We start from the raw sequence: 14,745 nt of genomic DNA, 5'->3' as shown, positions 1-14,745 counted from the left end.
TTTTTTTCTTTTCTTTCCTTTTTTTTTGTTTGGCTTGTTGGATATGTAGTCATTTCTTTAAAACAAATTATACACACATGCACACACACTAATTATTGAGCTCACAGGGAAAAGTGATTTAAAAATAGTTAACCCCTGATAAAGCATGGGCACCCACCCAGCAGAACAAATGCCGGCCCTGGGGCAGGAGCAGAGTCTGGTAGGCCCTCTGCCATGCTAGGGTATTAACCTATTAGTTGTTAGGTTGTGAAGAGGTCTAGTGGTCCAGAGAGAGGACACTCAGAGGGCTCGGGGCAGCAGCTATTTATTAATACCAAGCAGCACAAAAGTATCGCAATCTTTCAACCTCTGGTATGGTTGCACATGCATGAGCTCTGGGGGTCTTACTATGTGCCAGGTGCTGTGCCAAGCTAAGCCTTCTCCACCCACCATCCCATTCAACCCCCACAACCACCCTGTGAGGTATCATCATCTCCATCATTACCATCACAATCATCATTCTCCACCATCCCATCATTACCACTTCCATCATCCCCACCATCATCACCACCATCTCCATCATTACCATCACCATCATCATCATCATCATCATTCGCCCAAAGACTTGCCCAAAGTCATGTGGTAAGTGGTGGAGCAGTCTTCCCACGAGTGTGTTGACAGTCCTGAGAAGTTTCACTGCAGCCTCTTATCCTGGTGCTGGATCTGCAGTTTAATCAGTGCCTTCAATAACGTGTGCCTACTCTTTGTTCAGAGGGCAGAACAACCTGGTGTTTCCTGAAGGTCCCATTACTCATGGAAACATTCCAAGGAACTTCTGTGAGCCTTTGAAAACCTGCTCTAACCACTTTTAGTGCAACCCTGGCAGAACTGGCCACTCCTTCCCCTTGGCCCAATACACCTGGTTTTGGCACCTGTAATTCTTTAGGATACCTACCATTTTAACATGATCATCACCCCACCCCATCCCCACCCCCTGGGGCTGTCGACAGTTTGAGGATAGGATCATGTCCTATGCATCTTTAATTCATGGATGCTTAGCAAAATGTCTGGCTATTGGCCCAATAAATGTTTGCTGAATGAATGAATGAGCAGACATACGAGCAAGACTAAACTATAATTATTATTTGGGGTAGGAACTATCTCTAACTGCCCCACCACCAGGAATATGTGAATTCCTAATACATTCCTTTTATTTATTTTCACCACTTGAATTTCTATTTGATTATCTGACACTTATAAAAATTTTATACTGTAATACTGAGAATCTGTTAAGCCACTCCATAATTGAGGTTAGAGGCTGCAGAAATGATGGCAGGAGGAAGAGCAAGAATATGCTCCATGTACCAACTGGCCTGAGAAGGAACCAGAAGAATTTAATTTTCTCCACACATGGGATGGTGTGACATTCAGCACCCTCCCTAAGAGGGCAATAGTCATTAAAGCACACATGTCAACTCTTAAGACTTTAAAATGATTGGAAAAATAAATGATTTATTTTGAAATACAAATAGAAATGATTTAAAGGGCCCGTCCTGACTTGCAAACTGCTTTAGGAAAAACTATGAGCTCAGAACTGACAGCAATTCAGAGATAAGGGAACCGTCAGCCAGAGAGGGGGACATGAAGCCACACAAGCACTCAGGTCCTGTGCCCCCTACTCCCTGGGTGGGAGAGAAAAAACCTCCTGCAGCCTCCAGCTCTGGAATGGGACAGAAGGTGATCCACAGGTCAACGTGGACCTGCCCTGGTGTTGGTGGACAGTGGAGGATGCTGTCACGGTTTAGAGCAAGGACTGGGTTCAAACCTCAGCCCTGCCACTTCCTGGCTAATGATCTTGCATGATGCTTCCCAGCCTGCTGCCCCTCTGTGCAATGGAGAACGATATGCCTCCCTTGGGAGAATATGAGGAAGAATAAACAGAGGCCTATATAGTATCTGGCACACAGGTACCCAATAAACAGCATCTGTTGCTATTAGGTAGTAGGTGGACAGCAACCCAAGGGAAGTAAAGGAAACGTGCCCAGATGTGCAGTGGGGATGAAGGTCGCTAAGATGGTCTAAGACAGTGGTTCTCAACCCTGACTGCATATAATAATCAGCAAGGGAGCTTTTCAAATGTCAAGGCCAGCCTCTTTCCACCATGCAATCTGAATCCGTGAGGGCAGGGCCTAGGCATTTTTCCTCAAAGCTCCCGAGAAGATTCTAATAGGTAGTCAGGGTCAAGCATCTCTGCTGAGACCAACACGGCTGGAGATGAGCAATAACCTACAAACAAACCTGCAAACAGCCCACCACAAGTATGTCCCCAGGTCCAAGAGTGAGGCCATCTTGGTTTTAGAATTGAAACAAACAAAAAATAGTCTTAGGCCGGGCGCTGTGGTTCACGCCTGTAATCTTAGCTCTTGGGAGGCCCAGGCGGGCGGATTGCTCCAGGTCAGGAGTTCAAAACCAGCCTGAGCAAGAGCGAGACCCCGTCTCTACTATAAATAGAAAGAAATCAATTGGCCAACTGATATATATATATAAAAAAAAAAATTAGCCGGGCATGGTGGCGCATGCCTGTAGTCCTAGCTACTCGGGAGGCTGAGGCAGAAGGATCACTCGAGCCCAGGAGTTTGAAGTTGCTGTGAGCTAGGCTGACGCCACGGCACTCACTCTAGCCTGGACAACAAGGCGAGACTCTGTCTCAAAAAAAAAAAAGGAAAAAAAAAATAGTCTTAAAATTGAAAATGTATCTATTTTCTAATCCTGAATACTGTATGCTAATAAGATACATCATAATTACTAAATTCTCAGAAAGCAATCACTCTGGAAAAGTCATAACAAAGCTCAAGTGTTTATTAAGAATTAAAAATACTGTAAATAAGCCATACAGTTCATTTCACAGTAAACTAAACAAACCTTTTTTTTTTTTAATTTTACTTTTGGGGTTTTTTTCTTTTCTTTTCTTTTTTTTTTTTTTGAAGGGCAAGACAGCCATTAAAGAACAATACAGCTCAGAAGGGAAGGGAGATACGGCGAACAGTTACGGAAATGCAGTGCACACGTCCTCACCGACAGATGCGGTCCGCTCTGACAGCAGCAAACCTCTTCATGGACACCATGTTAAAAAAAAAGATCTGGCCTACATTCTCCAGGGAGACATCCCATTCCTGTCCCGGGTATGGACAGTCTCATAAGATTAATATGTGTCTTAAAGGAACCCAAGGACTCCCCTGTCTGGGATTCTAAACCTCTAAACCTATGCATTATTTGGTGGCTCTCCAGAGAGCAGAGCTGACACAGGCCGGCCACCAGGGACAGAAGGGCACCAGGACTCTGCTGGGTGTTGTGCTTTCACATTCAGAACCGTCTGGATTCTTTGCATAGTTACCTTTGATATCACTAGATGATTCAGGAATGGAAAAGACACACCACGGAGAGGACCCTCCAGTAGCCCATTCTTTTAAAACAAAGGCTGAGGGGGGCTCTTCCCCCTCCTGCTTCAGAGCTGACATCTATTGAGTTTTAACCAGTTTAAAGTGGAAGACAACAAGTGAGAGCTCTTTCATAAAAACTTCGGCCACAAGTATAAAAAAAAAAAAGTAAAATTAATTTTCCTTAAAAAACAATTAGAAAGAAAAGTGTCCCCCGCTTTTTTTTTTTAACTTGAAATCTGCCAGCCAGACAGGATTTTTGAGGTTAATCTGCTTCTGTTAATCCTCAGCTGAAGCCACTACCATTTTCCTCTGACACGAGAGACATCCCCTCGAAAAGACACCTCTTATTCACAGGGGCTGGGCCTTCAGGAAGCCAACCAAAAGCAGAAGCAGAGAACTGAAGAAACCAACAGTGTGTGGTAATAATTGTAAATAAATTAATTGGGCACAAAAATACAATGCCTTGGTGTTCCGGTGGTATCTACTGGTCTTTAAGAGGGGACAAGAAATTGGGGAGTCGGGGGACATGTGGGAGGAAACAACACATTTTTTTGGTCATGAGAAATTGGACTTTAAATCCGCACCCTGCACACACAATTCATTTAGACCTTTTCATGAATCTTTTCCACTTTCACAAACAACCTATCCAGATCATTTCTCAGGTCGTCTAGCAAACTCTTGGCGGATTCCAGGTTGTTCTCGTTGGTTTCTATTTTGACGGAGTAGGCAACCAAGCTGTCCACGGCAGTCCTGAGCATTTTCAAGTCCGACTCCACTTGGCTTACTGAGGATTTCAGGTTGTCCAGGGAAGAAAGTCTGTCCAGGAAGTCCTGAGGAGGCAGACGGGAGGCCTGGGCTTGGCCCTGACCGAGCAGCGTGTGCACTTGCTCCTGCACCTTGTGCAGCGACTCCACGGTGCTGGGGAGCTCGCCCACGCTCCTCTTCAGCTCCTCCACGTCGCTGTAGAGCGCCAGCTGGGCCTCGCCCAGGCTCCTCACCGTGCCGGCCAGGCCGTCCTTGTCCGCCTCCGAGGAGGACGCCAGGCCTTCCAGGCGCCCCTGCAGGGCGGCCAGGCGCTGCTCGTGCTCCTGGCTCTTGGACACGAGGGATTCCAGGCTCTCGGTCTGGCGCTCAGAGGCCTCCTGCACGGAATGGACTCCATCCTCTACGTGCCGGAGCCTGGAGTCCAAGCCCTGACTGGTCTGCTGAAGCGCTTCCAGGGCGTCGGAGTGTTTGAGGACTCCGTCTTCATCCGGCCGGTGGGAATCGGCCTTCAGTCGGCTCAGCTCTTCCTCCAGTCTCCTGATGTCCTCCGGGAGGCGGGAGGCGGACTCCTCAGACTGGAGAAGCTTCTCGGTGAGGGCCAGCAGGGCGAGACGCTCCGTGTCGGCCGCCTCCTTGAAGGCCTGCTGCTCCTGCTTGAGGCTCACCAGCTCCCGCACCTCCGTGTAGACGTCCGACTCCATGGTCCGCAGGGTGCTCCTCAGGCTCTCCATGTCACGCTCTCTGGACTTCGCAGAGGTCTGTATTTCCTTCACAGCTTCCTTCAAGGCTTTCAAATCCTGCTTGTAGCCCTCAGAGGCTTCCAGAGAGGCGACCTTGGCCTTCACGTCGTTTATTTCCTTCTGGCTCCTCTTTTGGACGTCGGTGAAGATGGCGATGTTGTCGTTGATGGACTTGGTGAGCTCCGTCAGCCGCTCCTCCACCGTGTTCTCGAGGGACGTGAAGTCCCGCTCTCGCGCGTCCTTCACCACGTGGATCCCATCCGAGAGGTCTTTGAGAATCTCATTCTGGAGTTTTTGCAGAACTTCGCTGATCCGGTTGACCTCACTCTCCCCTTGCTTCACAGCTTTCTCTGTGAGGTCTTGTTTATGTTGGGAGCTTCTCAAGATGGACTCAAAAGTCCCAAATGTGGCTTGTAGAGACTGTACCTGTAACCAAAACCCAGGTGTTAATTGCCGAGAACAGCTAATGAGTTTTATATGACACAACTTTTTTTTTTTTTTGGCCTGCCCAGCCTCCAGCTTCCTTCTCTTCCAAAATGGCACAATTTTCCTTTGGAGAAATATCCTTCCCTACACAGACCGTGTGGTTTTAGGCACCAACCCTGAGGCCCCCTCCAAGTGCTCTGGAGATGGTCTATAATGCAAGCCTGTCCAATCAGCACTTTCTACCCACCCATGTCCTCCACCTGGAGCCACAGTGATTAGCCCATGGATTGGCATGTGGCCTAAGGCAGGTCAACAAGGCAATTCTAGGACTTCTGTTAAAACTACTGGGAAAGAACACCTTTTTTCCCACTGGGGTTGCTAGCTATAGGATGAGGTAAGCCTGGAGCTGCTCAGACCAGCAAAGGAATCCTCATCTGAGAATCAAGCCAGCACAGAGGGAAGCAGAACTGAGACATGGCAAGATCAAGTTCCAAAGTCATAATCCGAATCTCTAGATACAACTATCCCTGAAGGAATCTACTCTTGAACATTTTAGTTAGAGCCACACAACCCTCCCTGTCTCAAGCCACTGGGGGGTGGGCTTCCAGCTCCTACAATTGAAAGAGACTCACAAATTTTCAAAGGAAAAAAGCTGAGGCATATGGAGACAGTGGGCTGGGAGTCAAGAGGTAAATGTCTGGGTCTCTGCTTGCCACTTCCACTTGTGTGCCCCTAACAGGTCACTGTCCTCCCTGGACCTCAGTGTCCTCACCTGCAAAGTGTGAGCAGTGGGCCACAGGACTCCTTGATATTCTCTGGCTTTGTGAACACATTATGATCTTGTTTGCCACTAAACATGCACTTTAAACAAATTCTACCCTAAACAAGGTCTGAGCTGAGAACTACCCAGGGAGCTATTTAGAGGCTATAGAGTATGATGATTAATAACCTGGTCTTTATCCTGATGTGGTATACAGTGCCACCTGTAATGCTTTGTTGCAAAGGAAAAATAAAAGAATGAAAAAAGAGAACTTGACTCTATCAATCCCTAGGTCTAACCACTGATTTAGAGAAAACATGCAGGAGAGACACATGCCATAAAGGATGTGACCAGCCAAATCCAGAAAATTCTACAGGATGAATGACCAAGCTCTTTAACAATTAAGTAGCATTTTGAAAGGGAGAATGACAGGAAACCATCATAGATTAAAAGAAATTTAAGAGACTTTTCAATCAAATACAATGTGTGTCTCTTATATGGGTACTGATTCAAACCAACCAAGTGCCAAAAAGACAATTTTGAGCTGGGGCATGACGGCACACACTGGTAGTCCAAGGTGGGAGGATCCCTTGAGCCAAATCCACCCTGGGTTTAAGTCCAGCCTGGGCAACATAGTGAGACCATGTCTCTAAAAAAACAAAAAATAAAAATAAATAAATTTTAAAAAGACATTTTGGGGAGAATAAGAGAAATCTGATTCTAGACTGGGCATTAGACGACATCAAGAATTCCTTTAAACTCTGTTAGGTGTGATATGTTGTGTTTTGTTGAAAAAAAACAAGGAAAGTAGTAGAGAGGGAAGAGAAGGAAAAGGAACCCTTATCAGTTAGAAATAAATCCTTAAATACTTTGGGCAAACTAATGTGTCAGTCAGGGATTCAGTTTAAAATTAGTTCCTAGTTCTCTATCCCCTGGGTCTGCCGAGGCAGCACAGGCTTTTCAGAGGGCCTAGAACTCAACTGTCAGTATTTTCTGAAGCCCTGGACCTACCTGTGCCTGATGAATCTTCTCGATTCAGGACAAGCCAGCCTCTCTGCCTGTGCTATGGCCATTCAGAAGACCTGGGCCATTTCCCAATACCAAGAGCATCTGGAGATTGAGAGACACCAGGTGGGCACCCAATAGGGCAGAAGAGCGGTTCAGATTCAGACTGTTCTAACTCCAGCCAAAAAAGTGAGAGAGGGGAAGGGTGGTCATGGAATGAAATGAGAATGGTGAAAACTCAATAATTACTGCAACTGGGGCTCATTATACTGTTCTCTTGTTTTGTTTATGCTTGAACATTACCATGAGAAGAGGTTAACAAATAAAATAGTGTGGGCTCTCCAGCCAGACTGCTTAGGTTCAAGTCCTAGCTTTGACACTTCCCAGCTGTGTGATCTTTGGAGACGTTATTTAGCCTATCTTGGTTTCCTCAGCTGCAGGATGGGAACAAAAACAGTACTTGACATGTAGGATTGTCTTTGTGAAAATTAAGAGAATTAATGTGTGTAAGGTGTATAAGCCATGACTAGCAGATAGTGATTGCTCAATAAACAGCAGCTATCTCAGAAGTCTGCAGATTCCTAGCCCCATCTTCAGCCCAATGCCAGAGGGCAGAACAGACTGAAACCACAACAGGAATGTGAGCAGCACACCCAGGCTCCAATTCCAGCCCCCCAGCAACCAGCTCCGAGCATCGACAAGTCACATTCCCTTTCTACATCCCAGGTTCCTCCTCTGTTAATAAACAGGTCTCTAAAGTCCCATCTTAGCTCCACCAGTCTGTGATTTTCAGAGAGATTAGAATAAGGCTCTCAGGGACTCCAGAATACTAGACCATTTCCCTGCCCAACCAAATACAACCAGAGTCATAAAGGGCACTTTACCAAGGTACTAGAGAGAACTTGTCTCTGAAACGAGGTTATGAAAGCACAGTATCCACCTGTTGTAGGCACAGCACCCAGAGCAGAGGTGTGAGCGGGAGAGTGCAGTACCTGCAACATGGTAGGTGTTCAGCCAGTGTTTTCTGAATGAATCACAGAATGAATGAATTCAGAGCAAAGCCCAATGAACTGGTCCACTTCCTCTCTGATCCCTGACTGTCACCCCTAACCTGGGCTGGCTCTTTACAAATAGTTAGACCAGAATGACTAGACTAGACCAGAAATTACAGATAAAACCAAACCAACCAAGCCCCAAGTGTTCACCTACTAAGAGTGTTGAGCTGTTCATCTTTATGTACAAAGAACTCATTATAATCAATATGCATTGGAATTATCAGTCCCCCCAAGATATGTAGGGGGATACCCAGGCAGGCACTGAGCAAGATGCCAGAGATGAAACACTGGTGAGGACAGGACCCCTGCCCTCAAGCAGCCCACAGCTTAGTGTGCATGTGATGGCTGGGGGTGGGGGGTGAGGTCTGGCAGTTAGCAGTGGTTGATGGTTGACATTCCACACCCACTTACTGTGTACCAGTAACTATGCAAAGGACTTCAGAGACATTATCTCACAACATCCTCATCATAATCTCATGAGTTGGTGGCTTCCATTGATCTCCATTTTACAAAAGAGGAAACTGGTAAATGGTACATCAAAATCCCAGGTTATTTGATTTCAGAACCAAGCTCTTAGCCACTATGTGATAAGCTCAAGCAGAGCACCGAATGTCTGGAAGGGAGGCTGCCAACACCTGTAGCCCCACTCCCTGTCCAGAGAATTGAGACAAAACAATGACCCTCTCCACAGATAGCTGCTAGCCTCATTAAACTGTCCCTGCCAGGCCTGAGCCTACTTTTACAATCACTCTATGGCACCCTGGATCTTCCAGAGTGACACAGGCTCTTAAGAGGGCCTAGAACTTAACTATCAACATTTTCTAAAGCCCTGGACCCACTTGTGCCTACTGAATCTTCTGGGTAAGGACAGGCCAGCCTCTCTGCCTGTGCTATAGCCATCCAGAAGATCTAGGCCATTTTCTAATACTAGAAAACGAGAGAGACCAGGTGGGCACCCAACTCCAATCCCAGCTGCACCACTTACGGTCTGTGTGTGACCTTGAATAAGCAACACACAGTCCTCAGCTGCCCCATCTAGGAAATGGTGCTAATTAAGTGATACTTGCCTCAGAGGGTGGCTACGAAAACTGAAATCATGGCTATAAAGCACTTAATAGCATGCTTGGCCCATAGTGAATATTAATTATCAATAATAATATTGCAAGTACATTTCCCTAAGAACAAACCCCTGGCCCCACCAAGTCTCACAGAGTCATACAGGGTTCAAAGTTAGGTTGTCAACTTTCAACTTCCCCTCTCTCACGATTTCCTAAATGTTACTCTGCCACAGACAGGGTAGTCACCTCTACCCAGGTGACTACCGTAAAACAGGCTCAAGACAGTACCCCTGCCTGTGTGTTCTTCACTATTCCTTCGAACATTTATCGACTACCAACTAGATAGCTGATACCACCCTGGCCACTGGGATACAGGCCTAGGGAAATTCCACACCCTCTCTCTTCTGAACTTGCAAGGGAGTTACCCTTAACCGGTATCTCCTAATGTGCTTCACAAATATACCGTCTTTTGCTTCCTCACACCTTCCACAGTGCCTACACAGAGCATATGACTATCAGACTTCAATAAATATTATGATTGATTAGCAAGTAGGTGGATGAAAGAGAGGAGACAGCGAGGCTAGTGATTCTACTCCAGCACTGTGTCTTTTTTTTTAAGAATGATCTGACATTCAGGAGAGGCAGAGCAGCACTGCCTACTTAATTCCCTTAGAAAAGTCACCTCCCTTGGCCTGCAGCATTTAGCAGGCTGACTCATTCCAGTTGCTCTGCCAGTCTTAAGAGTAAATTCCTAGTCCTGCACTTCTCAACAAAAGTCAAGAGAAACTTGGCAGGACAGGCAGCACGCTGGGAAAAGGAGGCAGCAGCTCCAGGGTCAGAAGTGGCGGGATTTTTTGTTTCAGTCTTGCAACCAACTTCCATTGAGCAATGGCATTAGTGGAGGCCAGAGGAAGGAGAATGAGAGGGAAGGGACCGGACTTGGTCTGGAAAAACCACAGAAGGGTAGAAGCTAAGACACTCTGGCTTGAGAGCTGGGTCCATCCATACCTGAAATAAGCCCTGTGGACCCTTAACGTGGCATTGGCCTAGACATTCTCACACATCTGCCACTCACCAGCTGGGGACTTTTTCAATTCACTTAATTTCCATAAACCTCAATTTTCCGGTCTGCAAAATGGAGTCAAAAACGTTAGTCCTTCCTCCCCGCATGGGCTGCTATAAGGATGAGATAATACGTGAGTAAGCACTCTAAACACCACAGAAATGTGTCTAGGAGTCTTATTCACCAGAATGACCTAGTATTTTTGGCCTTTCCCTTCCCCTAAAGCTGAAGTAAGACTACTTCAAAGGCCCACATGGGCATGCTGGTCCAATACAAAACAAGGGGCCTAAAGATAGATACTATTTCATTTGGACTTAGCAAATGAATAAGAATACCAGCTTTTCCTTCTCCGAGCTCTGGGTCTATTAAACACTGGCTCAGATGTCTCCCACTGGCAGAGCTAAGGTGCGGCCTTGCCTGAGGCTTCCAGAGATGCGCTGGCTTCCCTTCCAACCTCCTTTTCAGACAACTCTGCCCATTCAGCGGTTCCTAATCCAAAAAGAATGGGCTCCCCCGGAGCCTGCCGGCTTCCTTACAGGTCACCGCTAATGTCCTGTGACAGGGCCTTGGCCCACCCTCCCAGGCTGGCCCGGCCATCCTCGCAGTGGTCCATCCCTGGGGGCCGATTCCTCCGCGGCCATTAACAAAGAGGGTCTGGGGACTACCTCAGAACTAGGGGACCGGGTGGGGGAAGGGGGTGGCCGGGGCCAGCCAAGGAGGGGCGGCCGGCTCCGCCACCGGGCCTGGGCAGGCAGGGCTAGGGGCCGGCCGGGAGGGCACGAGGGGGCCCAGCCGAGGGGCCAGGGGGCCGCAGCCGGTGCGGACGTGTTGGGGGGGCGGTGTACCCACCTTCTGCTCGACGCCCTGCAAGCCCTGGCCCAGCTCCTCCCTCTGCCGGGAGAAGTCCTGGTGGCTACGCCGGACCTGCTGAACCTCCTCCAGGACGTGGTGGACACACCAGCCCGAGAAGGCGGCCGCCGCCACCAGGGCGAGGTAGAAGAGAAAGTTGAGCGCGCGGCCGAGCCTGCGCGAGCAGGACGCCGAGGACGAGGCGGCGGCGGCGGCGGAGGACCTGCCGCCGCCGCGGTGGCCGCCCTTGCCGTGCGCCTGGTTCTGCGGGTGCTGCGGCGGGTGCTGCGGCGGGTGCGGCGCGGGCGGCGGCGGCTGCTGCGGCGCCGGCGGCGGCTTCTTCGCCACGTCATCCGCGCCGCCCGACGGGTGGGCGCCCTTCTCCGAGGGGCTCGCGGCGCCGTGGCCGCCCTTGGAGCCCCTTTGTTTGGCCGAGGGCATGGCGGGCGCGGCGGCAGCCGGGGCTGCGGGCTGGGCGGCGAGCGAGCGGGGCGCGCGGCCCGGGAAACTTGCTCGGGCTCCCCCGGGGCTGGGCGAGCGGCACGCGGGCGCTGCTGGCGTCGGAGCGGCCGGGAGAGCGGGCGGCCGAGGAGGGAGGCCGGGCCGAGGAGGAAGGAGGAGGGGGCCTGCCTCCGCCGCCGCGGCGCCGACCCCGCCTCCCGGGAAGGGAGGCCGAGCGCGCCGAGCCGGGAGCGCCTGCCACGCACGCCGGGCCGCCGGGCGGCCCCTCCCCCCGCCGCCACGACCCCAGAGGGGGAGGGCCGGCGGCGCCGACGGGAGGGGCGGCGAGCGGGGCCTGCGGGGCCGGGCTGGGCGGGGGCGGCCCGGCGGGGTCTACGGAGGCGCGGAGGTGGCCGCGAGGGGAGGGGGCGGGAGGCGGCCGCGGTGGGGAGGGCGCCGGGCGGCTTCTACGGCGGCCGGGGGCGGCCGGGCGGAGGGGGCGGAGGCTGGGTCGACCCGAGCCGGGGCTGGCGGCCGAGCAGCGTGGACGGGGGCCGGGAATGGGCGGCCGGGCGGGGCCGGAGCGCCGACAGCCTGGGCTGGCCCTGCGCGGTGGGCCGAGTGCGAGCCCCCCACGCCCTTCTCGACCTGTGCGGAGAGAAGAATGAAGGGGGGCGCCGAGGAGCCTGCCCCCCGGAGTGGGAGTAGGAGGGTGGGGGCAGATCTCGGTTCCTTTCTGCTGGGAATTGGGGGAATCCCCTCCTTCCATCCTCCCAGCCCGCCACCGGGTTGGGCCTCGTCTCTTTCCTCGGGTTAGAAGGCGGAGGCACAAAGGGCTGTCTAAAACCCAGTCGGCTGCGGAGTCGCGCTTGGTAAGAGTTAGCAACGATTCCTGGACTGCGGTAAGTCAGTTCAAGGGACCGCATTTATCGGGCTCGCTGTGGACAGCTTGTTACTTTTTCTCGAAGCCCTTTCAACTCTTTTCTCTTTGGGGATCAAGAAATCTGTCCACAGCCCCTACTCCGAACAGACTCTGGACTGGGTGCCGGGAGACCAGCAGTAGCCGCACGGAGAGGAGAGGGAGGCAGATCAGGGCGGCCACCCTTACTTTTGTGGAAGGAAATACAGTCATGCTCTGTGCTTAGTGACTTACATGTGTTCTCAGAACTTCACAAAAGCCCTGTAAGGTAGGAATTATTTTACGGGAAAGAAACTGAGGCTGAGCCCCCTCCCCCACCTGATTACCTCAAGGTCACACAAAGCCATAATTTGGACCTCTATCTGATTCTTCCAGAAACTGTGCAGCTTAATCACTTCAGAATGGGAAGGAAACTGGGGCCCAGGGAAGTTAAGCAACTTGCCCACTCCCTCAGGCTGGTTGGTGCTGGAGCAGACACAGAGCTCCACTCTCTTTCACTGTTTCCCCTGCCTGCTGTCTGGTGTGTGCCTAGCAGCGTGTGATAGGAATGCTGTTTCTCCTGTCTGCAACCTCCCAATTCTGTTAAATATGCATATATTTCCTGTCCTCAAAGCCTATAGGTTTCGAGTGCCACCTCTTTCGTAATAATACGTTCCCTATAACAACACCACTTGATACCTCTCATGGGACTTAGCAAATAATTGCAACAATAGGCATTATATATGCTAGTTCAATATAGCAAACCTTTGTTGAGGGCTCATTATGTGCCAGACAGATGTCTGTAAACTGCTCGCCTCTCCTTGAGGACTGGAAGCAACCATTGTTTATATTTCTCTTTGTATCTCACTTAGAAGGCACTTTTAAAACTCTCTGGCGAATGAATGAACACTTGTGTGCCTGCCCTGTGGGAGCCTGCATTACTTGGAGAAATATGCAGAAAAATGTGAAGGGCTAATTGCTGTAAATTAGAATATAAACATACAGAGAATTTGGAAGAGCAAACCATTGGGCTGTAGGAGGGGAAGGCTTTTGAGGGCATTGGGCTTGAGCTAAGCCTTGAAGAATGATTTGCATACAAGGAGAGCAGGGAGGATATTTCTGTAGCGGAAACGGGGTGAGCGCAGGACACCTGGTGGACATGAGGGTTCGTGTTTCACACGGAAGAAAGAGATGAACTGGGTGGAGTAGCTCCAGATTGCAGAGGGCTGTAGAAGCCAGCCAGGCAGGCGGAAGAGTGGCTACTAGCGTGGGAGGCCAGAGGAAATTATAGCAGGTTCTGGACTAGAAACATAACCATCTACTCCAGACAGAAACGTCCCTATTCAGCTAAATACCAGGAGCCTCCTGGTTCAGCAGGGCACAGGACTTTGACCTGGGGGGTGGGAAGACGACAAGAAAGCAGAGGACTAACTCATCAAAAGGTGCCCAAAAGAACCTTGTTTAAAAACTTCGGCTCACTTCAGGTTGTGTTTAAAATCACTAGAGCACTAAAAGAGGTTATCCCCCTTCAAGCAGTGCTCTGTGTAAGGGGCAGAAGCAGCGCGGTTTGCTGGGGCCAAGCCAACCTCTGGCCTAGGAGGCAAGAGCCCTGCATTTTTAGCCTTGGCTCTGCCAGCAAACAGTGTGACCTTGAGAAGTATACCTAACCTCTTTTCTGGATTTCTGTAAAGTGCACCTCTGAGGACCTTTCTTCTTATTCTATTTCTTAGAGAAAAAGTCATCTGATTGTTATCAGAAGTAATTCAATGATATTTGGATTTTTAAAAATTGATCCAGACTGCAGGCTACATATGAGAATGGAAGTTTTCTCAACTTTTGCCTCTGTAAAGCACTGGAAGAATAGAAGGTAGGGAAGGGGACTGAGTTTGTTTCTCACCCTTTTCCCTCTAGGTGGTAGTGAGTATGATGGTTAAAAGATAAGCTCTGGAATAGATTGCCTTGGGTTCAAATTCAGTTCCACGACTGGCTTTGGAGTGTGACCTCTCTGAACCTCAGTATCTTCATCTATAAAATGGGAGAAATAAGAACTACCTCACCAGGTAGTTGTGAGGATTAGGTAAAAGACACTGGGCATGTATCAAGGCTTAGTGAATAAAGGGTAGCCAATATAATCTGCAGAGTCATTGAGGGAAAATATAGCTTCACAGAGCTTCTGTGTCTAGATTTCAACGATTTTCTTTCATCATTATTTCTTGGAGCTCCCAGGACCATATGTGGCTTACAAACCACAGGCTACGATGTGTTT

General features: G+C 49.9%; 1 protein-coding gene across 1 annotated transcript; it reads right to left on the bottom strand.

Annotated features, from left to right (window-relative positions):
- Nucleotides 1–2,817: 2,817 nt before the first annotated feature.
- CKAP4 (cytoskeleton associated protein 4) lies at nt 2,818–11,729 on the bottom strand. The gene is made up of 2 exons (XM_012772762.3): nt 11,141–11,729; nt 2,818–5,350 (listed from the first exon to the last, which is right to left on the bottom strand). Exons 1-2 carry the CDS (start codon nt 11,579–11,581, stop codon nt 4,022–4,024), a joined length of 1,770 nt encoding a protein of 589 aa, XP_012628216.2. The 5' UTR covers nt 11,582–11,729; the 3' UTR covers nt 2,818–4,021.
- Between the last annotated feature and the right edge of the window lie 3,016 nt (nt 11,730–14,745).

Source organism: Microcebus murinus, chromosome 10, assembly GCF_040939455.1.
Source record: "Microcebus murinus isolate Inina chromosome 10, M.murinus_Inina_mat1.0, whole genome shotgun sequence".
Lineage (NCBI taxonomy): Eukaryota > Metazoa > Chordata > Mammalia > Primates > Cheirogaleidae > Microcebus > Microcebus murinus.
Note: the sequence above shows the minus strand (reverse complement) of the source record. Positions and strands in the feature narration are given on the sequence as shown.